Here is a 26,677-nt window from a genome sequence, read left to right as displayed (position 1 = left end):
GGTCCCGAGAGAAAATGGAGGGAGAGGAGGCCGGGAGGAGCCAGCCTGGGCGTGTGCCGTCACACTCACATCTTAACCCGCTCTTGGCTTTTCCTTCCAAAGAAAAGAACCGGAAGTGAGCGCTGGGAGCAGAGTGGAGTCTCCAGCGAGTGCCTCAGACTGATGGTGCCCAGGCCTTCGTCCCCCCACTCCCTGCACCCTGAGCTCCCACCCGCCCACCAGGCCCTGCCAGACACAACAGGCCCAAGGCCAGAACAGCCACTCCTCGGCCTGTCTCGGGGTCTCAATCCCCGCGTCCAGCTGACCCGGGGAGCTGTGTCATTCACGTCTCCTGGACTCCTGGGAAGGTCCCTCCCTGGAGCTGGGAGGGGGCTGCCAAGAAGCCAGAGCCTCCTCCCCCCCCCCCCGGAGTGTGCTCCCCAACACTGGGAGGCGGGCATTTCCTTGGTGACTGGTGCAGCTGCACTGACAGAGGGCTCCGGGACCCTTCCCTGCCTGACCTCATACTTGGTGCCGGGGCAGGGGTCTGGAGGAGGGGCTTCAGAGGGGCCGGCTGGGGCCAGCTGGGCCCAGCTGTGCATAGCAAGGGCCGGTGTCCCCTGCACGCTGCCCCGCCGCCTCCAAGTGGGCTCCTGAGAGCTCCAGCCTGTTTCTGTTTCTGTGTGCTGGGCCCCAGGGGATGAAGAGTGGGAGGGAGGGGCCGAGAAACAGATAGGAGGGGCTGGGTGGCGACCCCCTTCCCTGGGAGACATCTGCCTGCCTCGGCTCTGCTCACTGCCTGGACCCAGGTTTCCTGTCCTATGTACCAAGTCCCCTGGGTTGCCTGGTTTGTAAGCAGAGCTTGGACTTGCCATCCTTATCCCAGGTGCCTGAGCCCCGCAAATGTGTGGGTGCCTGACCACTGTGCCCTTCTGTCCGCACAGCCGGGGGAGTCTGAGTCTCCATTGGCCCATCCCCCCCCCTCCTGCCCCCATGAGTGGAGGGGAAGTCTCCCAGGATGGCTAACTCCCTGAGGCCTTTTGGGGAGTGTGTCAGAGGGTGGCAAGACAGAATTGTTCTCTTAACTCAGCTTTTGCTCCTTTGGCAAAAACTAGCTAGGCGTAGCAGCAGTGAGTCGTGACTGTGCGTGTGTCTCTGCCCCAGCATGTACAAAGGGATTGTTTTATATGTCAGTCAAGACACCCATCCTGGTCCAGGTCCCCAGAATCTAAAGCCCCCTCAGCCTGCCTGGCGGACAGTGGGGCTACACATTGCTGGGGTCCCTCCTCCCCGCCTTCCCTCTCTTACCTCTCGCAGGTTTGGTGGAGTGGGGAGGGGGCCATTGGGAGAAGCAGTGTCAGGGAGGTGGACCTGGGCAGGGGCAGGGCCCTGCACCCACCTGACACTCTGTTTGATAAAGAAATAAAGGTTGTGTGCCTGGGGCAATGAAGGGCATTGCGTCTGTGTTCCTGGAGGAGTGACCACCGTCTCTGCCCGCTGGTGTCTCCCGGGAGTCCTCCCACATGCGCCTGCACCCCCACATTCCCAGCGTTCTTGTCCTCCAGAGTGCCCCCCCACCCCGTGGCAGGTGCAGGTCCTCTGTCTGCTCTCAGTGGGCAGCACTTGACAGGTGACCTTCACAGACTATTTATGCCTTTGATGGTTTGCAGGTCCCTCTCACGAACACCAGGCTGGCAGGAGCACAGTTGGGCTGGGAGCCTGAATCTCAGGACAGAGAGCCCCGCCCCTGGCTGTTCTGCAGACCTGTCCAGTCTGCCCGTGGTTTCTCCCATGCCCTGTTTCTCTTTTCTTTCTTTTTTTTTTTTTTTTCTTTTTTAAAACATTTATTTATGTATTGGAAAGCAGAGTTACAGAGCCAGAGAGGGAGAAACAGAGATCTTCCATCTACTAGTTCACTCCCCAGACGGCTGGGCCAGGATGAAGCCAGGAGCCTGGAATTCCACCCAGGTCTCCCACATGGGTGCAGGGGCCCAAGCCCTTGGGCCCTCTTCCACTGCTTTCCCAGACACGTTAGCAGGAAGCTGGATCAGAAGTGGAGCAGCCAGGACTTGAACCAACGCTCAAATGGGATGTTGGTGTCACAGGCGGCTGCTTAAAACACGGGACCCTACCGCCAGCCTGGACTCTTGCAGTTTCCCTCCCCTTTGTGAGCCCCAGGATCCCATCCAACCACTGGCCCTACTGAACTTGGCTCAGAAGCACGTTTGACCTGGAGTCTTCACAGGGCCTCAGTGAGACTGCTTCGGATGAGCCCAATCACACGGTGGCCCTGCCTTCCTGGGAGTGGGGGCGGGGGGCTCTGAGCCAGGAGTGGCCAAGTCCCCGTTTCCCTCTTCTGGAGGGAGGACCCATCTGAATACTTGGTATTTGATTCTCTGCCCAGCATCCTGGGGAGAAGACCCAGGCCCTGCCCCTAGGGTCCCAGGCAGGACCAACTACAAAACTGGAGAGCCCTTTGTTCAAATATTAAGTGTTGCAGGGACGGCAGCATTGAAGCAGGCGCGGTGCCTTTCTGGGCCCGGTGCTGCTGCGTGGGCTACTCGTCCCTGAAGCCAGCCAGGACTGAAGGCAGCCTGGGAGCGGCAGGTTCTCGGTGGGGGGAGGCGGGGTGTCATGTGGCTCCCGGCAGGAGCCAGGCCAGGCGGACTGACCCCCATGTCCACGTGGTCCGTCTGTGAGAACTCTCAGGCCACAGAGCCTGTCCACACTCATTGCCTAGCCCTGTGGGCCGTGCCAGAAGGGCTAGGGTTCCATTGGACAGATGACGAGACTGAGGCCCACGTTCGTCAGAGTCTGACCATTTGGCCCGCTTCCTTGTGAGGGACAGGCAAGGCATGGAGCTAAGATGGGCTGGGGACTGGAGGTGGCCAGCTCCAGCCTTCCCAGCAGCCTCTGGGGCTCAATCCAGCACACAGCATGGAGTCGACAGGCCGGGACGCAGCGGCCAAGGTAAACAGAAAGGTCTCCCTACCTCACAGCAGCTGGCCCAGGAGGGAATTCCGGGGCAAGCCCCGGCACGCTGCTCGCGGCTCACTGCCCAGATGCCCCTGGGCCCCCCGCCCCTCCAGAGACCAGGACTTTGTGCTCCCTGGGCCCCCATACGCCTCCTCTCCCGGTCAGGGGGAGGGACCAAACTGGGGCTGCGTCAGGAAAAACAAGGAAGAAAACCAGAGCAGAGGAAGGAGGGCACGTGTGCACCTCTGCACTCGCCAAGCGTCCGCAGCGGCTTCACGCGAGCCCTCAGCAGGTGCAGGATGGGCAAGCTGCAGAGGGACCGAGCTTGTACAACGTCCCAGTGAAGCAGAAACAGTGCTGAGCCAAGAGGCGCAAGAAAGAGCTCGTGTGTGTGTGTGTGTGTGTGTGTGTGGTGCTTCGGCTTCCGTGAGGCTCTGGAAAAGGCAGAGCACCGCCCCGGTGGGTGGGTGGGTGGGTGGGTGACAGAGGCCCAGGGGCTGGGGACAGCAGGAGGGAACCACCTGAAGGGCTGCATTGGGGTGGGCGTGGCTACACGCATTGGTTGCAAGGCACTGCAAGTGACTTCACACCCCAACACAGTTTGATTTAAGGGGTCAAATGAGGCGCCCGTGTTGGGGTTCAACTGGTGAAGCCGCTGCTTGAGACTGACAAATTCTCTCAGAGTCCCAGCCACTCTGCGTCCAATCTAGCTCCCTGCTACCGTGCCTGGGAAAGCAGTGGATGAGGGCACAAGTGCCACTCACATGGGAGACCCGGATGGAGTTTCTGGCTCCTGGATTTGGCCTGGCTCAGCCCCAGTCATTGCAACCTTTTGGGGGTTGACCCAGTAGGTAGAAGAGCTCTCTCTTTGTCTCTTCCTATCACTCTGCCTTTCAAATCAATCTTTAAATAATAAATAAATAGGAGCCGGCGCCGCGGCTCAATAGGCTAATCCTCCGTCTGCGGCGCCGGCACACCAGGTTCTAGTCCCGGTCGGGGTGCCGGACTCTGTCCCCGTTGCCCCTCTTCCAGGCCAGCTCTCTGCTGTGGCCCGGGAGTACAGTGGAGGATGGCCCAAGTGCTTGGGCCCTGCACTCACATGGGAGACCAGGAGAAGCACCTGGCTCCTGGCTTTGGATCAGTGTGGTGCGCCGGCCGCAGCGCGCCGGCCGTGGTGGCCATTGGAGGGTGAACCAATGGCAAAAGGAAGACCTTTCTCTCTGTCTCTCTCTCTCTCACTGTCCACTCTGAAAAAAAAAAAATAGGACAAAATGAGAGGGGTGCATATTTGGGGGGTACATATTTGGTACAACAGTGAAGCTGCAGGCTGGGATGGCTGCACCCCCTAGGGGAGTGCCTGGATTCATGCCCCCCACACTCCCAGCCAGCCCCCCCCCCCGCTAATGTGCACCCTGGGAGGCAGCAGGTGGTAGCAGGATTCCTGTCACCCACATAGGAGCCCTGGGTTTAGTCTCTGGCTCCCAGCTTTCGCACTGGGGCAGATATGTAGGGAGTCAACCGCAGGTAGGGGTGCTGTCTGTCTCCTAAAAAACAGTAGGACCCCAAAAGGAGGTGGATGAGCGTGTGGCCACCTGTGGAGGAGAGGTATCAGCAACAGCACAGCAGAAGCCTCTCGGAGGAAGGAGGAGGGAGACCTGCAGTGACGCTCAGGATAGGGGCTCTGGCCTGCTCACAGCCCACGCAGGGGGACAGAGCAGCTGATCCTGGGGCCGCAGCTGCACTCTCCAGCCCTGTCCGTGGACACCTGCCTCTTTCAACATCCACTTGATGGTCTCAGCTACACTGGTGCAGAGCCCGGTCCAAGCCGGTGTCTGGAGGGCTGCTGGCACTGCGTGAGTCCCAGGGGCACCAAAGTAGGCCCAGGTTGGGTGGGAGTTGGACTGCGGTATATTTCCTGCATGTTTGGGGTCCTGGGGCAGGGGGTCTCAGGAGACCACCTGGAGCCTCTGCCCATCTTCTTGAGGGCTCAGGCTGGCCTCCAGGCCTGGGCAGTGGCTCCAGGATGGGCACTGGCCCCCTCCACCCTCTGCAGAGCTGCTAAATTTAGCCAGGCAGGGCAGGCCACGGTGGGGCTGAGTGCTTGGCAGCAGGGCCTCGTCTCCCTACAAGGCCCGAGCCAGTGCCCGAGCCGGCCACCCGGCCTTTGGGCTTATAAGGCAGGCCTGCCGGCTCTCAAGTGCCGGAGCCTTCCCGTGGGCGCCCAGCCCAACCCTCAGACTTTGGGGAGCCTCCTGCTATGTGGCCTTGGAACAGGTGCTCGGCACCCAGAGCCCTGGTTTCCTCATCTGAAAAGTGGGGGTTCAAGCATGTACCCCTACAGGGTATGTGACCCCCTCCCCAGTGTGTGGAACTCTGACCTCAGCCGTGCGCAGCCCTGCCCCCTACGATGTCTCAGACAAGCACAGGCGTCTGAAGCTGAGGATGCTGGGGTGAAGGTCAAGGGTGGGAGCACGCAGGCCTCCGATGCAAAGATGCATCTCAGAGCCAGCAGAGGAAGGCTTGCTTCCAGCCGCTGCTTACCTCGCCCGTGCAGAGTTCCTAGCAAGGCAGAAGTGGGGTATCGGAGCAGCATGTTGGACATGATGCTGCCTCCCGATGACTGGCCTCCATGCCAGTGTGCCTTCTGAATGCCAGGGCGGTGCCCAGGCTGTGACAGGCTCACACGTGCACTCCCGGCAAGCCTGCCTGTCTGCCTTCAGCAGGGGAGGGGGTCGTGGTGGTGCCGTGAGTGGCGGTCACAGCAGAATACCTCCCTCCCCATCCCCGCCTCAGCGCCGTTCCCTGCATGTGTCAGGGAGACAGGGCGGGGGGACCAAAGGACCCCGGGGATGAGCCAGCCCCCGGCCCCTTTACAGGAAGCTCATGTTCTGGGACCTTCCATTCCCACAGCCACGAGGTCAGCTGGGAGAACTGGCCCTTTAGTCCAGGGTCACCATCAGGTCAAGGGCCCCTGCGGCCACGGCTCCAGCTCCCAGAGTGCTTGGATTTTTCCTTGGAAAAGCCCAGCACACGGCTCTGGCCAGTCATTTAAGAAGGAGGGGCAGGACAGTTGAGCCAAGAGATGGCCGCAGGATTAGCAGGGTGGAGGTGGGGGGCCTCTGGGGGTGAGGCGGTTCCCTGGGGCAGCAGGAGGGCCAGGCCTGGGGCACTGGGAGGGCTGTGGGCCTGCCCTCTGCCAGCCGTCCCTGCTGTGCAGGAAGCAGCTCACCCAGACACTGGGATTCCCACCCGGGGCCTGGCTCCCCGCCCGGAGCCGTTTCCCAGAGAATGGGCTGCCTGCCACGGAGAAGAGCCCTTTCCAGCCCTGTGGGTGGGGGAGCAAGGGGGGCAGGAGGGGGGCACCGGGGAACCTCCTGCTTCAGGTCTGCACCTCCAGCACCAGCCCAGCTGAGCTTGGGCAACTCGCTTCTCTCTGGGCTTCCGTTTCCCCATCTGGGGCTGCAGAGGCCTGGGTTAAGGCTGAAGAAGGACTGGACTCCAAACTCAATAGGGGCCCCAAGTTCTGCTGTCAAGCCCGTCCCCCCCCTTGACCTTGGCCTGTGAGCGCACAGGCTTGGAGAGGCATTGGGAGCCACCCATGGCCCCCGGCCAGCAAAGCACAGCTGGGGAGGGCTGATGTCTTGTCCCCCTTCTCCCCACGGCAATGCTTGATAGGCGTGGCTCTTGTCCTGTCTGGGCACCTGTCCCCTTCCTCCTTCTTGGTGGCAGGGAGGTGTAGCTGGGCAGGTGCAGGTAGAGGGAGCGGCCAGCACAGTGCAGAGGCGGATCAGGCTCAACGCAGCCTCGAACCCAGGGATGCCTGCAGGCCCAGGGGTGGGGTCCTGGCTGCAGCTCGGCTCAGGAGGTGTCAGGCAGCAGGACCTGAAGCAGCTCAGCTGCTTCTGCACGCTTGCTGCAAGCCCCCAGGGACCATAGTGCTCACCTGGGAGGAGGGGGCAGCTGATGGGGGGCCCTGTGTGGGCATGGGAGTGGGGAGGGGTCCCCAGCTGTGGGGGAGCTGTAGCCTTAGGCCATCCCGCCTTCGCAGGGCCCCTGGCTGGTGCCCCCACTCCTTCTTGCCGGGTTCGTGGGCAGGGGTGTGGGGGGGGTGCCTGATGGCTTTATCTCTGCCTCTGTGACCAGTGGTCAGTGGTTTCCTGCCAACAGCTCCTGTTTCCGGAGGCCCAGCAGGGCCCAGGCGGAGCCAGGAGGGGCAGTGGGGCTGGGCCTGGGTGGCCCCACCGGCCCCGCCCCCGTCTATCTTTGGGAATTTATTTGTCCACGGCCACGGCTTGTCCGCAGTCCACTGCTTGCTGGGGACCGAGAGCCGCTCTGACCACCCGAGGATTCTCCCTCCCAACCCAAACGCCGCCCACTGACCTCTGACTCCTGACCTCTGGCCCCAGAGCCCTGGCCCCACTGGTCCTGCCCCGTGCTTCCTAGGGGTCTGGGGAGCCCCCAGAAGCTGTAGGCGTGGCCGGGAGTGAGCCCGCCTGGCCCACCATGGCACGGCGGCTCCAGGACGAGCTGGCCGCCTTCTTCTTCGAGTATGACACCCCCCGCATGGTGCTCGTGCGCAACAAAAAGGTGGGCGTCGTCTTCCGCCTCATCCAGCTCCTGGTCCTGGCCTACGTCGTGGGGTGAGTCCGGGGCCCCTGGCTTGCTCCAGGCCTGTCCCTGGAGGTCAGGCTGTGGGGCGTCCCCACACTGCCGGAGCCCCCGTTTCTCCCCACTCACTGGAGGGCCTCCCCACCTGCCCAGCCACCATGCTATCTGGGAGGCATGCAAAGCCTGGCAAGATGTCCGAGATGGGGACACTGAGGCAGAGGGAGGCCCTGGCTGGGTCACACCGCGCACGAGCAGCCGAGCGCTGGGCTGGGTTCTGAGGAACCATCGGTGTTGGCGATTCCACAGCCAGAGTCCTTCTATCTCTGTGTGGCCACCAAGCCTGCCTCCCCCTGAGAGACAGAGGCCGCACCCCACTTTACCCAAATTAGGGACATCCTGGGATATCTGAGCAAGGCTGATTCTGCACGGCTTCCTGGTCAGGCTGGAGGTCAGCTCGGGTCCCAGGATGGCGACTCTTTTCTGGGCATCTCTGGACCTGTCCCCCTGTACCGGGAGCACAGGGCCAGAGTATGGCAGGGCTCCCTCTGCTGGCTGGCCAGCCTGGGCACTATGCCAAGGCCAAGTTCCGGTCTCGCTGTCCTGGGATGGCTTGCACGCCTGGCGAGTCTTGCACGGGCACATGGGTGTCCCAGCCGGGCTCTGGGTCCATGCACCTGCCCTCCTGTGTCTGATGTGTGCCCAGCGGGTGTGCTGCTGGGCGTCCCTGGGGCTGGGTACCCTCAGGTGTGTGTCTTTGTGTGTGTGCACCTGGCTGTGTCCACACCTGTGCTGGGGCTGAGGTGGCTCGGTGCCCAATGCACGTCCCCTGTGTGTGTCCACTCATAGCAAGTGTGCAGAGGACTCTTGCCAGGGGTGGGGGGGAGGGTGTTGACAGCACCCGGCAGCCTGGCCTGCCTTTGCTATGTGATTCTAGGACTCTCTGTTCCTCATTTTGGCCTCGGATATGAATCTGCATTGCTGAATGGAGCCAGGACCAGCTGACCAGGTCCTAGACAGTGGCCTTGTGACCCTGGTCTCCCCAGAACTTCTGTTGTTCAAACACGCTTGTCTCTGCCTGACCGCAGAGCCGCTCAGATGCGGCCAGAGCCAGGCCCTCAGGATGTCTCTCTCTCTCTCTCTCTCTTTTTTTTTTTTTTTGACAGGCAGAGTGGACAGTGAGAGAGAGAGACAGAGACAAAGGTCTTCCTTTGCCGTTGGTTCACCCTCCAATGGCCGCTGCGGCCGGTGCACCGCGCTGATCCGATGGCAGGAGCCAGGTGCTTCTCCTGGTCTCCCATGCGGGTGCAGGGCCCAAGCACTTGGGCCATCCTCCACTGCACTCCCGGGCCACAGCAGAGAGCTGGCCTGGAAGAGGGGCAACCGGGACAGAATCTGGCCCCTTGACTGGGTCTAGAACCCGGTGTGCCGGCGCCGCAGACGGAGGATTAGCCTATTGAGCTGCGATGCCGGCCATTGAATGTCTCTTGTTAGGGAAACAGACGCAGAGGCACTGTGGGTTCACACAGCAAGTCAGCGGCAATCCAGGGTTAGACTGAGATCCCCTAATCCTGGGCCGCTACTCTGGCTTCTTACCAATATCGCAAGGGTTTGGGGACCCCCTAATGGGCAGTGATGGGGAACAGGTGTCAGGCCCAGGACCGGCCTAAAAGCCTCACTCCTGACACTCTGGGGTAGAGAGAGGCCATCCGCTGGGGCCCAGTCTGCTTAAGAGGATGGGAGATTGCTGTCCTCACTCTGGCCCCTATTTCTGCCTTCAGAGAGGTGACCCTGAGCAGGGCTAGGGCCCTCTCGAGTGCTGGTCACAGCTGTCAGAGAGGAAGGGACAACCCACCCTCCTAGTGGCAGTACCCACCCCACGCTGCCCTCCTGCCTCTCTGCCTGCCTCCCTCTGCGAGCCAGTGGGGGACCGAGGCACAGTGACTTGGCTGGATCGTGTGGCTGGGGAGAGGCTCAGCAGGAGTTGAACCTGATTTGCAAGGCTCCAAAGTCAGCCTTGACATCCTGGGAAGGAATCATCATCAAAAAACAGCAGCTAGAAGGGGCAGGATCTACGCTCCCCACGCCCAAGCCAGGCTTCCTCCTGCCGTCTCTGTCGCCCTCGTCTGGCCACTGCCCAGGACTGCATGGTCTCCTCCACTGTGCGCTCCCAGCTGCAGACCAAATCTCCCACGCAGCCTGGATCTGATCCCGGCATCTCTGGCCTCTGTTTCCCAACTGTGACACGGGACAGCCCCGAGACTTGCACTCTCGGCTCGGAAGACGGTAGCACACTTGGCGCTGTCTCACGCGGGTGAGAGCGGTCCTCCAGGAGCTCACAGGCCTGTGCTGTGTTCCTGCCTGGGTGGGGGGAGGGTTTGGCTGCAGCACACAGGAGGACCCCCAGAGGTTTTGTGAATGCTCCTTGGGGAGGGGGGGCCTGGGAAGACTTCCACAAGCTGGCACCGTGGTGGCAGTGGCCGGGCGCAAAGGCCGGGGAGTCAGGGGCCCGGCAGGTCTTGTTGGCGCTTCCTCTCCTCGTCCCTTCTGGACCTCTTTCCGCGTCGGTCCTGGCAGTCTGAGCTCCCGTCTACTGGGTAACCTCTCCAAATGACCACAGTGGCCAGGGCTGGGCCAGCCCAAAGCCAGGAACTGGGACTTCAATGCAGGTCTTCCCTATGGGTGGCAGGGATGCAACCAATTAGGCCAGCGCCTGCTTCCTCTCGGAGTGCACATCGGCAGGAAACCAGACTCAGAAGTGGAGCCAAGAATCAAACCCAGACACTCTGAGTTTCCAATGTGGGATGCAGGCCTCCTGCTGCCCCCTGCTGCCTGCCCCTGCTCCATAGAATCATGAGTTCTGAGCTCTCCAAGGGGCTCCTGGGAGAAGGTTAGCTAGAAATCACTGCTCAGAGAAAGGCATCCAGGGATGGTGACAAGGACACAGTGTGGGCAGGCGGACGGGGACGATTTGAGAAGGAATAAGGCAGCCAACCTTCGGTTCCCAAAACAGAAGTCCAGCCAAACTGGATTCAAAGGAAGGCTGAGGCTTCAATTGGTTCATGCAACTGAAAACCCACGTGGGTCCCTGCCTGGCTGGAGCCTGCTTGACAGGTGCACGGGGGAAGGAGCTTGACAGTGAGCTGAGCAGTTTAGGGTGGTCCAGCCTGGGTTCCCAGACAAAGCTCTCCAGGGTCTGTCTGCTCTCAGCTGCGTGGTGCTCTGTGGGGGCTCCATTCTCAGGCAGGCTCTGTCTCGCTAGTGGCAAAACAGCCACCATCAGCTCCCAGCAGATACGCCCTGAACTCAGCCACCCCTGAGGCTCAGCTGCAGCCCCTACCTCCGGAACTCCGGCCAAAGTCCCAGGTCTGACTCTGATTGGCTGGGCTGGGGTCATGTGCCCCCTTCCAGAACCAATCCTTGTGGCCAAGGAGACAGCATGCTCTGATTGGAGGAGTCTGACTGTGTGCCCACCCTAATCCAGGCCAGCCTATGGGGAAGCTGCGTGTGAGCAAAGGCCTGGGCCAGGCGCAGAACACGGGAGTCGCTAGGACTTGGCTGGAGGCTGCATGAAAGGCACCAAGGGAGAGGATGTGGAGGGGGAGCAGGGCCTCTGGCTGGGGAACCCGCAGGCAGTAGGGAGCCATGGAAGGCTGTCCAGCAGGGGAGGAACCGGGGAAGGCAGAGGTGGGGGCAGGGGCTGCAAAGAGGCAGCAGTGCGGGGAAGAGAGGGTGGGAATGAGGCAGTGAGCTTGGGGACAGCAGTCCACCCTGCTGCCCCTCACTGCTGGCCGGCCAGCGCGGCCAGCATTTCTAACTTCACAGGACGAGTGGGAGACTAGAACTGATGGATGGCTTTTAGAGGTTGGTGACTTACTCCAAAACTTTAAAAACACGGGGGAGAGTGGTTGGCACAGCAGTTAGGACGCACTCGGGATGTCCGCGTTCCCTGTCGGAGCGCCTGCTTCGAGTCTTGCTCCACTTTCCATCTGGCTTCCTGCAGCTTCTCCCCATGGGAGGTAGCAGATGATGGCACAGACACTGGGGTCCCGGCCACCCACGTGGGAGATCTGGATTGGGTCCTGGCTTTGGCCTTGATCCAACTCTGGCTGCTGCAAGATTTTGGGGAGTGAAGCAGTGGATGGAAGCTCTCTCTGCCTCTCAAATAAAAAATAAATAAATACAAACTTATTTAAAAATTATAAAAATTGAAAACCACAAATTACAGGCCAGAGCAGTCTGCAGGCTGCATGTTTATTAGCCTGTGAGTGCAGAGCCCGGCCCCTGGCTCTGAGCTCTGTCCCCCCTGGGTCTGGAGCCTGGGCTGGCCCCTCCCTGAGGCGGCTGCTACCCCTGTGCCCCATGGCTACACCGGGTGTCTCACCAGCCTCCAGCACTCTGAGCCCCAGCACCTGCGCCAGCTCCTCCCTGCCTCACCCCCTCCCAGCCAGCCCCTCTGGGTCCCTAGCTAAAAGCCAAGAGCAGACAGGAAGGTCAGAGCATGTGGGGCCGGTGGGCAGGGCCGCTGTGGGGATGGTGCCCAGGGCCCAGCCCAGGGGACGGCCAGGATGCAGGAGCAGGTTCTGTGGGGCTGGCAGGGCTTCCAGTGGGTTACGTTGAACTTGAGTTGTGTGGTGCTTAGTGCCGGCTAAGCGTAGCATTCACCCTTTAAGAAAGCACTAATATCTGGGTATCAAAATAAACTTACCTTTTAATTCTACTTTCCACAAACTTTTTGAAGTACCCTTGTATGTACCCAAGGGTGGCTTACTGGGTCAAAATGGAATTCTGCATTTAACTTTAAATTTTTATTTATTTCAGAGGGAGGGAGGGAGGGAGAGAGAGAGAGAGAGAGAGAGAGAGAGTTTTCCATCTGTTTGTTCACTCCCCAAATGCCTGCAACAGCCAGGACTGGGCCAGGCCCACATTGGGAGCTGGGAAACCAATCCAGGTCTCCCACATGGGTGGCTGGGACTCAATGACTGGGAGCCATCACCTGCTGCCTCCCAGGGTGCGCATTCGCAGGAAGCTGGAGTTAGGACCCGGATCTGGGGCTCAAGTAGGCATCCCAGGCAGGGGCTTCACTGCCGTGCCTGTCGCCCACCCCCATTTCTCACCCCGTGAGGAGCTGCAGGGCTGTTTCCAGGGCGGTCCCTTGAGTTGGAGGTGCCTGTGCCATGACTGAGGGTGGGGGCAGGGGGGACACGGCAGTCACCAAGCAGTTGGTGATGTAGGCGTTTCTATAAGTTCCCTGGGTGTAGGATTTTTGTTTGGTTTGTTCATTTCTGTATTTTTAGCATCTAGAACAGTGCTTGGCACACAATAGGGGCTTGGTAGGTAAATATTTGTTGAATGACTAAATGACTGTGTGGGACTGAATCTTGGAGAGGGTGCAGATCTGGAGGTAGAAATCTGGAGGCCTCTGCGTGTCTGTGACAGCTCCCGTGGGCTCCCACGGGGCCGAGCCTGGGAGCCAGGTGAAGAGGGCAGATCAGAAAGGGAACCAGAGGGGGTGGAGTGGAGTCCGTGAAAGTGAGAGTTGTTAGTTATTGTGCACCTACTGCGTGCCATGTGCTGGGTGAGCTTCCTTGCAGAGAGCTCACGGGAGCTTCCCTTTGTGCCTTGGTCTCCAGTGGCACAGCCGGGAGCTGAGCACATGGTGGGACCTTGCTCTGTGTGTCTACATGAGCAGCCGCACCAGAAAACCAGGGGTCAGAGAGGAAGCCACCTGGCTGATGAGGGCCGGCACGCGTCGCCCTCCGGGAGGGGCCCTTGGAGAAGGAAGAGGAGAGGCTGGGATGATGATTTCTGGAAGTCCCGGTGTCTCTGACGTCAGAGCTGCTGGTGGTCTTCCCAGGATGGTGACAGGTCAGGTCAAGGCCTGGCTTTGGAGGGGCAGGCCTGGCACTGTGGGGATTCCGTTATCACCGGAACTGAGGTCGTGAATGCTGCACTGGGCTTTTCACCTTGATTCCGCAGACCAGCAGTGCTGGGAAACGCAGGTCGGTCCCAGCAGGCAGCCCGATGGCCTCGCCGTCCTCTGTGCTCCCGGCCCCTTCTCAGTGGAGAGGGTGTGGAGCCCTAGGCAGGTGCCGCAGCCAGGGCTGCCCGGTGCTGGCCTCTCACTCTGGGGAGGGCCTCGGCCCCGGGCCGTGGCTCCTTCATCTACATTATGGCGAGTCGGTACTGGGTGAAGCCAGAAAAGCACCTGGGATGTTGGGGCTGGGAGTGCCGACAGGGAGGGCAGTGGGGCTCCGAGTGTGAAGCAGCTGCACCACTGCACCCCGCCCCTGCCACCAACACTCCTGAAACCTTGGATGCAGAGCCAGAGGCCTTCCTGGAGGAAGCAACTGAGGGGGCTGTAGGTGGGCGACACCCCACGCTCCCTGTCTGGGTTGCAGGCAGCGGCCCGCTGTCGGCTCAGACCTTCCTTCAGCCTCACCTGTTGCTATGTAGGACCTGCAGGGGGCAGCAGTGACCATGCTTGGTGAGCGAGAGGAGGGCTCGGCTCCAGGCCTGCCAGGGAGTGGTGCTTGGAAGGAGAGGATGCACTGTGGGGAGAGAGTGGAGGTGGCTTGTGCTGCCTTGCCAGGGGCTGGAGCAGGGAGACAGCCCTTGGGGAGCGAGCTGGGACTCTGGGATAAGAGACCTGGAGAATTCAGTTCTGGGCCTGAGCTCTGGGTGCCTGTGTTCTGCTGCAACAGGTGTGGCAGGAGGTGGAGGAAGCATAGGGTCTCCCAACTGCACACTCGCAGTTTCCCTCAAAACATACAGCAACACACACACACACACACGCAGGTGCATTTCCACCAACTCTGCATGTAGACGAGCCACCGCTCTGCAGAGACGTCCTGTCCGGGTCTCTCTCAGTTGTGGGCAGCAGAAGCCAAACCCAGACTGGAAATGGGGCTGGTGCTGTGCTGCGTGGCTTGGGCGGCCACCTGCAGCGCCAGCTTCTTGTATCTCAGCACTGGTTCTACTCCCGGCTGCTCCACTTCCCGTCTGGCTCCCAGCTCATGCACCTGGGAAAGCAGCAGAAGATGGCTCAGGCACTTGGGCTCCTGCCACCCATGTGGGGACCCAGATGGAGAACCCCGAGGGCTTCAGCCTGGCCCAGACCTGGCTGCTGTGAGCATTCAGGGAGTAAACCAGCGGATGGAAGGTATCACCCCCATTTCCCTACACCTTGCCCTGTATTTCTTTCTTTTTCTTTCTCTTTTTAAAAAAGATTTATTTATTTATTTATTTGAAAGTCAGAGTTACACAGAGAGAGGAGAGGCAGAGAGAGAGAGTCTTCCATCCACTGGTCCACTCCCCATTGGCTGCAATGGCTGGAGCTGCGCTGATCTGAAGCCAGAAGCCAGGAGCTAGGGTCTTCCTGCGCAGGTGCAGGGGCCCAAGGACTTGGGCCATCTTCTACTGCTTTCCCAGGCCACAGCAGAGAGCTAGATCGAAAGTAGAGCAGCCGGGTCTCGAACCGGCGCCCACATGGGATGTCGGCACTGTAGGTGGCGGCTTTACCCTCTACACCACAGCACCAGCCCCATCTTTTTTTTTTTTTTTTTTAAGATTTATTTATTTGAAAGACACAGTTACAGAGAGAGGTAGAGGGAGAGAGGTCGTCCATCCACTGGTTCACTCCCCAAATGGCTGCAACAGCTGAGCTAAGCTGATCCAAAGCCAGGAGCCAGAAGCTTCTAGTCTCCCATGCAGGTGCAGGGGCCCAAGCACTTGGGCCATCTTCCACTGCCTTCTCAGGCCACAGCAGAGAGCTGGATCAGAAGTGGAGCAGCCAGGTCTTGAACCAGCACCCATATGGGATACTGGTGCTGTATGCTGGGGCTTTAACTCACTGCGCCACTGCACCGGGCTCTGCCCTGCCTTTCAAACAAACAAAAACAAGCAAATAAATATTTTTTAAAGGGAGTTTATGGATAGCTTCTGGGCCTTTTGGCTAAGATCAAGTGCAGCAGAAAGGAGTTTATGGGCTAAGTAACTGAGAAATCCAGAGGCAGGCTGCGACACGGTGCAGGCCAGGCTGGATCCGGGTGCTGAAGCATCGTCGGGCGCTGCTCTTCTCCCTCTCCCCGCCCGGCTTTCCTCTAGGTCGGTTTCATTCTCAGGCCTGTTTTTTGGTCTGGTAGCCACTCTGCTTAGCTGCCCAAGAGAGAAGAGTTCTTTCCCAGGAATTCCAGGAACAATTCTGGCCTCATTGTTGCAACTCCCTGTGCTGTGTGTCACTCACTAGATCCATCACTGGTAGCAGCTGGCTGGGACATTGATAGGTAAGGCTTGGTTATGTGTCCACCCCTGGGGCCAGCAGAGAGCTCAGCCCCACCGAAGCTCCCACACTGAACGTGGAGGACTCAGAAGAGCGGGGGTTCTCAGTGCTGGGAATGCAAGGCTGCACTTTCCCAAGAACTCGGGGAGGCCTACAGCCTTGGCCGTCCTCACCACAGCTCCACTGGGAGGCCGGAGCCTGCAAGCCCTGTGGAAGGCTGGTTCTCCCCTCGGTCAGATAACAATGCCTCATAGCATGACCGCACTCACACTGACTACATTTCACACCCCAATGCTGTTAGTCCATTTTACAGACGAGGAAGCTGAGGCCCAGAGGCATTGGATAGGTTGCCCCAAACTCCACAGCCAGTGAATAATGGAGCTGGGATTCAACCCTGGGCTGTTGGACACCCCAGGCCAGACTCCCCATCATGGTGCTTGGCAGGAAGGAAGGGCCACTTGGTTGGGGGCAAGTATTGGGGTCCCCCCCCAAAGCCAGCTCTTGGGAAAGAGAGAGACATCAGGAGGCCTCTTCCCTGGGAATCCAGATTTTCACGCCTCCAGCCCAAGATTTAGGAGCTTCTCCTGTAGAGGCTCCAACTTGCATCTGGGGCGGACAAGACGAAGCAGGTGACAGGTGCAGCTAATGCCAGTAAGGGCACGTGCACCTAGCTCTGGCCCCCATGCCGCCACCCCCGCAGGTGGGTGTTTGTCTACGAGAAAGGCTACCAGACTTCGAGCGGCCTCATCAGCAGTGTGTCTGTGAAGCTCAAGGGCCTGGCCGTGACCCAGCTTGGGGACGTCGGAGCCCAGGTCTGGGACGTGGCCGACTACGTCTTCCCGGCCCAGGTGAGCTGACTCAGGCCTACACCTTCCACCCACGGTGCCTGGCTCCGAGCTGTGGGAGGTTCTGTCCCCTCTCCCCGAGGGATCAGTTCAGCTGCTATCTCGCTGAGTCTCAGTTCCCCTAGCTGTGAATGAGAGGCAGGAGCAGCCTGGTCTCATCAGCCCACTTGGACGCGCTGGAGTGTGGGGGCTGCCAAGTGTCCTGTGGGCCCCAGGGCCCTACGAGGACAGGATCTGGAATGTTGGGGGCTGCCCTCTCAGCTCGCAGCCCTGCCCACCCTCCCCCCTGCACCTCTCTTCCAGGGGGACAGCTCCTTCGTGGTCATGACCAATTTCATCGTCACGCTCCGGCAGACTCAGCGGCACTGTGCAGAGGTGAAGACTTGGGGGGGGGGGTGATATGGAAGAGGAGGTCCCCTTGGGCACTGGAGCACATGCCAAGGTGGAATTTATGGCTTAGATTAACCGTCAGCCACCAGCGGGGCTGGGCCTCCCCCCAGTGCTGTGCCCAGCAAGACGCTGACCCTTGCTGCCTCCCAGGCCCTGCCCACTGACACTGATGTGGGCACCTGCGTGTGGCCCCGTGGGCTCCTCAGCATACTGGGAGGGGAAGGGAGGCTGTGAGTAGGGGTCGCCCCAAAGAGTCCAAGACCCTTCCCCTCGCCCACTCTAGAACCCTGGGGGTGGGAGGGGCTCTTCTCAAGCCCCCACCCAAGGGCTGGGGCCAGCAGCTCTCCCCTCCCCCAGCACCCAGAAGGGGGCACGTGCAGGGATGACAGCGGCTGCACCCCCGGCAAGGCAGAGAGGAAGGCCCAAGGTAAGGTCGGCTCCTCCCGGCAGCTCCCCTGCTCCTCCTGGTTCCAGGCCAGTGTCCTCCATGCCCGCCGGGCCTGTCCCTGCCTCGCTCCTTGCCCCGCCTGCTGGGCTCTCTCCCCTCCTGCCCACCGTGATGGGCTGCCCATCCCAGACCCAGCCACGTATCATCCCCAGGGCCTCCACTGCACTCCCAGCTTGGGGTGGGCACCCAGGGCTCCTCCCTCCTCCAGGCATCCGCTCAGGCAAGTGTGTGGCCTTCAACGACAGCGTGCAGACGTGTGAGATCTTCGGCTGGTGCCCCGTGGAGGTGGACGACCATGTCCCCAGGTAACTGACGCCTTTCTCTCCTGAGAGCCAAGAGCAGGGTCCCTGGCCGGGACACAGGGGCGCTGGGATCAGGAATGGGTCTGTCTCTTATTCTGACCCCGCTCTTCTGCCCCCACCCCTCACCCACCACCCCCGTCCATGTGGCCCAGGCCAAAGGTTTTCCCTGGGCCCTGGTCAAGAGGCCCTTGGGTCCACCACGGCGGCATACCAACCACCCCAGGCTGTGCCGAGCTCGGCGCACACAGCGGTGCTCCTGGAGAGGGGTGGTGAGTGACTGTGGTCTCCTCCAGCCCTGCCCTTCTCCAAGAGGCTGAGAACTTCACTCTCTTCATCAAGAACAGCATCAGCTTTCCACGCTTCAAGGTCAACAGGTGCGTGGGAAAGGTAGACAGGCAGCAGGCGGCACCCCGAGCTGTCCAGCTACTCTCAGGGTCTGTCTCTGTCCCTTCCTGCTGATTCTGCTCTGCAGGAGAAAGCCCGGGCTGCCAGGGTGGCAGCCTGGAGCCCGTAAGTGTCCCCAGAGCCTCTGGGAGGAGTGGGCACCTCCTGGCTCACTCATGGCTGCCATCACCCATGCCTTTTCCCACACTCCGTAGGCGCAACCTAGTGGAGGAGGTGAATGCCAGCTACATGAGGACCTGCCTGTACCACAAGACTGCGCACCCTCTGTGCCCTGTCTTCCAGCTCGGTTACGTGGTGCAGGAGTCAGGCCAGAACTTCAGCAGCCTGGCTGAGAAGGTACGGGAACGTTGCCGGGCGGAATGCCGGATGGGTGGGGTGGGCCGGGTTCAGGAGCATACTCCAGTTTTCAGGCTCTCTGGTGTGGGCTGAGGATATGTAGGGGTCTGGTCTGCAATTCTGGGCACCCCCGAGGGCCAGGCCTGTGTCCCCAGCGAGGGCTGGTGTCAATCTGGTGCCGTGGAGGGTCCCAGCAGGAACGGACGTGATTTTGTCATGAAGGTCATGACCTTGTCACTCAATGTCCCATCACTGAAAGAATATTAGATAAAAGCAGCGTGAAGGCCATAGCCTGTGTTCCGGAGGAGTCCCGTGCCCCAAGTCTCCCCATCACCTGGGGTTCTAGGAGGAGCCGTGCCTATGAGGAACACAGGCCTGGCCGACTGGGTGTAGTTTGGTCCCGACCCTGGCCAGCACATGGACCTCAGACAAGCCTCTTCCATTCGGCATATCTGAGCTCTCGCACCTGTCAAGTGGGGACAATCACAGAGCCAGCCCCGTGGAGCAGTCTCGGTCACGTGGCTTCTCACCCGTGACTCTCCAGGACCACAGGGCATGTGATGGCTCAACGTGTCTGTCCCCATGTGCCCTGCTCTGTCCCAGGGATGGAATTGAGTCCTTTTCCTGTGCTGTCACCAGAAGCCGCTTGTGACACCTTTGTCGACAGCAGAGGCCAGCACTCCTTTTCTTTCGAGGGCCAGGGAGGACTTGTGCTCAGCTTTGCAGGCTGGCTGGCCTCTGCGCCAGCGCCCCATGTCAGCCAGAGGGGCGGGGCAGAAGCAGCACAGTCAGTTAGCAGTGGGTGGAGCCAGCTTTGGTGGGAAGAGCATGGTGTAGTCTAGAAGTGGCCAGGAGACTGAGATGTGGAGTGGGATGGGGTGGCGGCAAGGCCGGAAGATACAACAGGGTTCTCACCCCAAAGCAGCTTTCCACAAACAAAACACATTTTCCCTTCCAGACATTGCCTGTACCAGCTATGAGAAGGGGGTTTTTTAAAATATTTGCTTATTAGGTCAGCACCGCGGCTCACTAGGCTAATCCTCTGCTTGCGGCACTGGCACCCCAGGTTCTAGTCCTGGTTGGGAGCGCCAGATTCTGTCCCTGTTGCTCCTCTTCCAGTCCAGCTCTCTGCTGTGGCCCGGGAAGGCAGTGGAGGATGGCCCAAGTCTTTGGGCCCTGCACCCGCATGGGAGACCAGGAGGAAGCACCTGGCTCCTGGCTTCAGATCGGCGCAGCGCGCTGGCTGTAGCAGCCATTTGAGGGGTGACCAATGGAAGGAAGACCTTTCTCTCTGTCTCTCTCTCTCTCTCTCTCTCACTGTCTAACTCTGCCTGTCAAAAAAATTGCTTATTTATTTTCTTTTTATATACATATAATCAGATTTATTTGAAAGGCAGAGTTACAGGGAGAGGGAGAGAGAGAGAGAGAGAGCTTCCATCCACTTCCCAGATGGTCACAACAGCCAGGGCTGGGCCAGACTGAAGCCAGGAGCTTCATCCAGGTCTCCCACGTGGGTGCAGGGACTCAAGGACTTGGACCATCTTCTGCTGCTTTCCCAGGCGCATTAGCAAGGAGTTGGATCTGAAGTGGAGTAGCCAGGACTTGAACCTGTGCCTAAAGGGATGCCAGTATCACAGGCAGTAGCTTAACCTGCTGTACAACAATGCCAGCCCCCACTTCCTAGTTATTTGCATTTACTTGAAGGGGGGGGGGAGAGAGAGAGAGAGAGAGAGATGGCTGCAATAACCAGGGCTGGGCCAGGTCAGAAGCAAGGGCTGGAACTCCATCCAGGTCTCCCACATGAGTGGCAGCTTCCACTGCCTTCCCAAGCTCATTAGCAGGAAACTGGATCGGAATAGAGCAGCCACTATGATATGGGAGGCTGGCATCCCAGGCAGCGGCTTAACCTGCTGCACCGCCATGCCAGCCCCTGAAATCCCAGATCTTTTTTTTTTTTTTTTTTTTTTTTGACAGGCAGAGTGGACAGTGAGAGAGAGAGACAGAGAGAAGGGTCTTCCTTTGCCGTTGGTTCACCCTCCAATGGCCGCCACAGCCGGCGCGCTGCAGCCGGCGCACCGTGCTGATCCGAAGGCAGGAGCCAGGTGCTTTTCCTGGTCTCCCATGGGGTGCAGGGCCCAAGCACCTGGGCCATCCTCCACTGCACTCCCGGGCCACAGCAGAGAGCTGGCCTGGAAGAGGGGCAACCAGGACAGAATCCGGCACCCCGACCGGGACTAGAACCGCAAGGCAGAGGATTAGCCTAGTGAGCCGCGGCGCCGGCTTGAAATCCCAGATCTTAAACGCCTATGTCCCTGGCAGGGTGGAGCAGTTGGCATCACCATCGACTGGAACTGTGACCTGGATTGGCACGTGCGGCACTGCAAACCTATCTACGCCTTCCATGGGTTGTATGCGGAGAAAAATCTGTCCCCTGGCTTCAACTTCAGGTAGCTGCCAGCCCCTCCCGCACAACATCCTTCTTTGGAGCCTATGGCTCTTCAACTTGCAGAAACCCTTGGGGCTGAGCAAGTGTGCCCAGAAGGGAGCAGAGGATCCTGGGTAGCTCTGTTCTACCAGGATAGCCAGACAGAAAGCCAGCAGGGAGCAAGCGTCCCCTCCCCCTGGATCTCAGTCCCCTTGAGGCCCACCTGGCCGTGACTGGCTGGAGAAACCGCTGATGTCTGGAGCTGGGTGAGAGCAGGGTCTGGCCTTCTTGGAAGGGGCCTGGGACCTGGGGTGGGGCTGTGCTCAGACCTCTCCAAGCCCCTGCGTCCTGGTGCTGAGAACTTCAGAGCTGAGACAAGGTTCTGCACAACCTCCTCCTGCAATCCCCCCCCGCCCAAGGTTTGCCAGGCACTTCGTGGAGAACGGGACCAACTACCGTCACCTCTTCAAGGTGTTCGGGATTCGCTTTGACATCCTGGTGAATGGCAAGGTGAGTGTCCAGAGTAGGGGGAGGCAGCTGGGACACATCCTCGCCTGCACAGTCCTAAGAACAAATGGGGGCACGGGTGACATTGACGCCTGGGCTTGGCAGACAGTGCCCATACCTGCCCCAAGCTGTCCCTAGAGGAAGGACAACGCCCAGGGACCACATTGAGCCAGAACTCAGGGCAGCAGGTGGTGGGGATCTCAGCCCCTTTGTCTCAGGCCTGGCCTTGCCCAGCTGGGCTCCTTCTGACTGTTAACCCTTCTGTCCCCTGGGCCCTGCCACCAGGCCGGGAAGTTTGACATCATCCCCACCATGACCACCATCGGCTCTGGGATTGGCATCTTTGGGGTGGTAAGTGCGGGGGTCACCAGGCTACTGCGCTGGGGTTGCGCCCTTCCTCTTTCACATTGGGGTAGCAGCAACAGGTCCCTCGCCCCACGACTTGACCATTACTGTCCACGAGTGAGCCAGCAGCTGCCCCGCCCCCACCTGACCACAGTGCCTCTGAGGAAACTGAGGCCTAGAGCCGGGGCTGAACAGAGGAGGGAAGGGGCTGGTCCGGTACCCTCATCCCCATTCCGGGAAGCGGAGCTCTGGATGGGGACAGGACCCGACAGGGACCTAGCAGGACGCAGGGAGTTCTGGGCCTGACCCCAGAACCCCATGCTGTGCCCACACCCTTCCCTGCTCCCAGGCCACGGTCCTCTGTGACCTGCTGCTGCTCCACATCCTGCCCAAAAGGCACTACTACAAGCAGAAGAAGTTCAAGTACGCAGAGGACATGGGCCCAGGGGCGGTAAGAGAGCTCCACGCTGTGGCCTCCCAAGGCCTCGGGTCGTGTGTTGGGGTGGGGGCTGGGGCAGCTGCTTCTCCAGGATGGATGCTCACCCCCTCCACACACACACAGGGTGAGCGGGACCCCGCGGCCACCAGCTCCACCCTGGTCTTGCAGGAGAACATGAAGACGTCCTGACCCTCCAGAGAGACGCAGCGCGAGGCTTCAGGCTGGAGCCCTGGTGGGTCCCAGGGAGCCTCCTGCCTTCTGAGCCCACAGGGGCGCTGGTTTCCCAGCAGCTCAGGGTGGACCCTAGGAGTCACCCGTGCGGTGTGGGGTGTCTCCAACTCCACACCCCCAAAGGGAGCTCTGTGCCATTTTAGCCACTCCTTGGCCGAGATGGCTGGGGCTGGGCAGGGCCCCTCTCACTCACCCGTACCCCAAGCTTTTGTGTTCCCCTCTTGGAGCCTTCATTGTCCACCCCACTGCCTCAGTTTCTCTGGATCTGTGACCTCACATGGAAGCCGCAAGCCACAGTTGACTTGTTTAAATTAGAATAGAATAAAGTCAGAATTCACTTGCTCAATCAGACTGGACACGGTAGACACACGTGGCTAGCAGCCGCCAGACCGGACCACACAGACAGCTCCAGTGGACAGCTCTGCTGGAGCCCATTCCTATCGTCCTTCGAGTCCCCATGGAAGCTTATCAACAACACCTCCTGATCTGGAAGCTCCAGGGCCAGCCACATGAACTGCCTGCTAACAGACTCCCCGGGCCATTCGGGGCTGAAGCGCTCTCCTAGGACTTTCTGCCTCCCAGCTCCTGGGCGGGTGTCACAATCAGCCCTGGGCAGGTGAGGGCTTTCAGCAGGGTCCCGTACGCCCTCAGCACGTGTGTGGCGTGCTCACGTGTCACACGGGGTCTCATGCACACTCTCCCACGTGCACACGGCTCTCCATCCACTCGGTGGATCTGCACAGCATCGATCCTGCCAGCAACAAGCACCTCCCAGCACAGACTCACGGACGCTGCTGTGGCAGCTCTATGGGGAATGCGTTCTCCCAGTGTGCCAGGCCAGGACGGCTCATGGAGCCACGAATCCTTCCTCAGCCACCTCGGGTTGGGGTGGGAGCCTCCACTGAACTCTGGGCTCCCTGCCTGTGGCTCAGCCCCAGCTCTCAAGGCCTGCCTGGCTCCGTTAGAACACAAGGGCTGCGGACAGCGAGGGGCGGAGTACAATAAAGGGACAAACTTCTGCCGTCTGTGCTTTCTTTCCAGACTTGCCAGTGTGCCCGCCTGTGAAAGGCAGGGCTGGGCTGAGCAGTCTCCGGGGTCCCACTCAGCAGGTCGTGGTGAGCTGACCCAAGGGCCTCCAGCTAGCAGAGTTGGAGCTGGGCGTCAGCTCACGTCTGTCCACCGGCCGCTGTCTTGGCACAGCCTTGAACACTGGAGCCCTTCCCAGGCCTCCATAAGCTCCTCCCTTGGCCGTGAGAGGCCTGGCGCTGGAACAAATTGAAAATCCGGAGGGAGGGAGGGAGGGAGGGAGGTGTCTCGTGAAATAGGGGTGAGGAAGGGCCTGGCTGTCTCTGGAGGGGATACTGGAGAATCCTTAAGAGGGTAGGAGGGCTTGCCCGGAGACGGTGTGGCGGGATCTGCCGGGGGCCCTGCGATGGGCTTGACCTCCAGGTCTGGATCTATGGCCAGGAAGGGTCTCCGAGCCCCCATCACTGTCCACAGTCTGGACCAGTGCTGTCCACGAGGATGTCCTGCAGTGGTGGAGAGGTTCTGTGCTGCCCCCCACTGAGGGGCTGTACCCACTCACTGCAGTGGCCACTGAGCACTGGAAACATACCCAGAGCAATTGAGGAGCTCAAGTTTTTATTCACTTTTTAATTTTTTTTAAAAGTTATTTGACAGGTAGAATTATAGACAATGAGAGAGAGAGAGAGAGAGAGAGGTCTTCCTTCCATTGGTTCACTCCCCAAATGGCCGCCACGGCCTGCGCTGTGCCGATCCGAAGCCAGGAGCCAGGTGCCTCCTCCTGGTCTCCCATGTGGGTGCAGGGCCCAAGCACTTGGGCCATCCTCCACTGCCCTCCCGGGCCACAGCAGAGAGCTGGACCAGACGAGGAGCAACTGGGACTAGAACCCATCGCCCATATGGGATGCTGGTGCCACTGCAGGTGGAGGATTAACCAAGTGAGCCACAGCGCCGGCCCAAGTTTTTATTCACTTTAAAAAAGATTTATTTCTTTGAAAAACAGAGCAACTGAAGGAGAGAGAGAAAAAGAGAGAGAGATTTCCAACTGATGGTTCATTTTCCAAATGCCCACAATAGCCAGGGCTTAGGCCATGCTGAAACCAGGAGCTAGGTCTCCCACATGGGTGCAGGGGCCCAAGCACTTGGCCATCTTCTGCTGTCTTCCCAGGTGCATTAGCAGGGAGCTGGATCAGAAGTGGAGCAGCAGGGACTCAAACTGTGCTCTGATATGAGACGCTTGCGGTGCTGGTTACCCTACTGCGCCAGCATGCAGCATGCTGGCTCCTTTTACTCCCTTTTGACTCATTCAGATACTCACACGTGGCTAGTGGCTCCCTGCCTGCTCAGCACAGGCCAACCTCCCCTCTGCCTCAGGCCCTTGGCCTTCTGCCTCTCCCCCAGCCAAGAGCCATCCGCAGCTCAGGTTTTGCAAGCCAGACTCTCTTCTGCCCTCCCTGGCTTCTCTAGACCCACCTACCTTCGCACCTCCTGCCCCCATCCTGCTGGATGAGCAGAGAAAGGCTCCTCCTCTGTCCCTCCCCCCTGCCCCACCCCGGCCCAGAGACTTCAGGGCAGCCGCTGCCCTTCTCTCTCTCCCCGAGGGCTGGGTGCCCTCTTCTGCCTCCTCCCACTCATGCTGCCCCACAGCTCCATCCACTTCACTGTCGCCCTTCCAGAAAGACCAGTTTACACTTCCCTCTGCAGTTGGCCTCTGCCTCCATGGCTTGTCCCAGACGCCCTTGCCAAGGTCACCTGCAGTGTCCCTGTTGCCAAATCCAAGTGGACACTTCAACCCAAACCCTGCTCGGCCCGTGGGTACCTGATGCTGCTGCCCAAGCCCCCTCTTTGGTCAGATTTCCCTCCAGCAGCCCCAAGACCCAGCTCTCCTGGTTTTCCAGGCATCTTTGGCAGGTGTGTAGGGCAGAGATGGGCTCCTGCCGCAGCTTGGCTGCGGCTCCGGCGTGTCGGGGGGTGGTGGCAAGTTGCTCAGCTCTCCAAGCTGCCTCTGTGACCCAGGGCTGGCAACAGACTCTATGAGGGCTGGGGTGAGACAGGATGTGGACAGTGCCCTGCAGAGAGCCTGGCACACCACCTTGCTCTGCCCCTCCATCTACCACCCTTCAATGGCGGAGTCGGGCAACTGTCCCTGGAATCTGTCTTCTCTGTGGTAATACAATCCTTGCCTCTTGGCTGAGCACGTGGTTGCCTAGAATGGACACTGCATCTCCCAGCCTCCTTCTGCAGCTGGATCTGGGCACCGGCCTGAGTTCCAGCTTACGGGATGTATACAGAGGTGTCGTGTGGCAACTACGGGGAACCAGCCTAAAAAGACAGTTGGTAGGTGCAGAGCTGTGCCTTTTTCATCTTCATCCTTTTCCCCATCCTTTTGCCTGACATGCATACATGATGGCTGGAGCTTTAGTCACCATTCTGAACCATGAGGACAAGAGCCATACCCAGAGGTTGCTAGGGGAGAGTGGACGGAGCCACATCTGGGAGGTATCTGTGGATCAGAGCCTCCATACCAGTCCAGGGCTGTTTTTATGTGGGGATTCTGTTGCCTAGGTTAAACTTCAGGTCCTTCCTGGTACAGAAATGGTACCCCCGTCCTTGGTTCTTGTTTCATTTGCTCTCTGAGTCATCTCATCCTTTCCCATGGGTCTAGTTAGGGACATGGGTCCTTTCTGTCCCTCCCTCATTGCCACATCCAACTAGTTGCATGCAACAAACATCCATTGCACACCTAATGCCATGTGTCAGGCTGTGTGCTGCGGGAACCACGCAAAGGCCCTGCCCTTGAGCCGCTCCCAGTCCGGAGACAGGCAGACATGGGGCTCCAGGGAGTCCCCAGCAGGCAGCTCACCCAGGCTCGGCAGTGGCGAGGTCACAGGCAGTGGAAGGGCCATGGAACTGAGCCCTCAAAGACAAGCACGGCTTAGGGGGACGGTTGTAGAAGACTTGATTGGACCAGTTCTCAGGGTAGCCGTGCTTGGAAGAATCCTAAGCAGATGCTGAGTGGTCAGACTTGTGTTTGTCAATGATTGCTCTGTTGTCAAGTAGAGACAGGTGATGGCAGGCAAGAGTGGTTGGGGGGGAGGCCAATGAGGAAGCTGCGGGGGTAGTCAGGTGCAAGACGGGGT

General features: G+C 59.8%; 2 protein-coding genes across 3 annotated transcripts in view; both read left to right on the top strand.

Annotated features, from left to right (window-relative positions):
• ATP2A3 (ATPase sarcoplasmic/endoplasmic reticulum Ca2+ transporting 3) overlaps positions 1 to 1,425 on the top strand; it is a 30,262-nt gene extending 28,837 nt beyond the window's left edge. For both annotated transcript variants that reach the window (XM_089318413.1, XM_008270872.5), the window contains one exon: positions 103 to 1,425. In XM_089318413.1, the coding sequence (XP_089174539.1) occupies positions 103 to 163 (61 nt within the window). In that variant the 3' untranslated portion in view covers positions 164 to 1,425. The remainder of the gene's footprint in view (positions 1 to 102) is intronic.
• Positions 1,426 to 7,217: 5,792 nt separating this feature from the next.
• P2RX1 (purinergic receptor P2X 1) lies at positions 7,218 to 23,532 on the top strand. The gene is made up of 12 exons (XM_002718860.6): positions 7,218 to 7,595; positions 16,542 to 16,689; positions 16,990 to 17,061; positions 17,434 to 17,503; positions 17,733 to 17,829; positions 18,120 to 18,200; positions 18,426 to 18,567; positions 20,887 to 21,014; positions 21,412 to 21,502; positions 21,785 to 21,850; positions 22,194 to 22,295; positions 22,407 to 23,532. The coding sequence occupies exons 1-12, from the start codon at positions 7,459 to 7,461 to the stop codon at positions 22,470 to 22,472; spliced, it is 1,200 nt and encodes a 399-aa protein (XP_002718906.2). The 5' UTR covers positions 7,218 to 7,458; the 3' UTR covers positions 22,473 to 23,532.
• The last annotated feature ends 3,145 nt before the right edge of the window (positions 23,533 to 26,677 follow it).

This window comes from Oryctolagus cuniculus, chromosome 17 (genome assembly GCF_051225735.1).
Source record: "Oryctolagus cuniculus isolate XC-2025 breed Fujian yellow rabbit chromosome 17, ASM5122573v1, whole genome shotgun sequence".
NCBI lineage: Eukaryota > Metazoa > Chordata > Mammalia > Lagomorpha > Leporidae > Oryctolagus > Oryctolagus cuniculus.
Note: the sequence above shows the minus strand (reverse complement) of the source record. Positions and strands in the feature narration are given on the sequence as shown.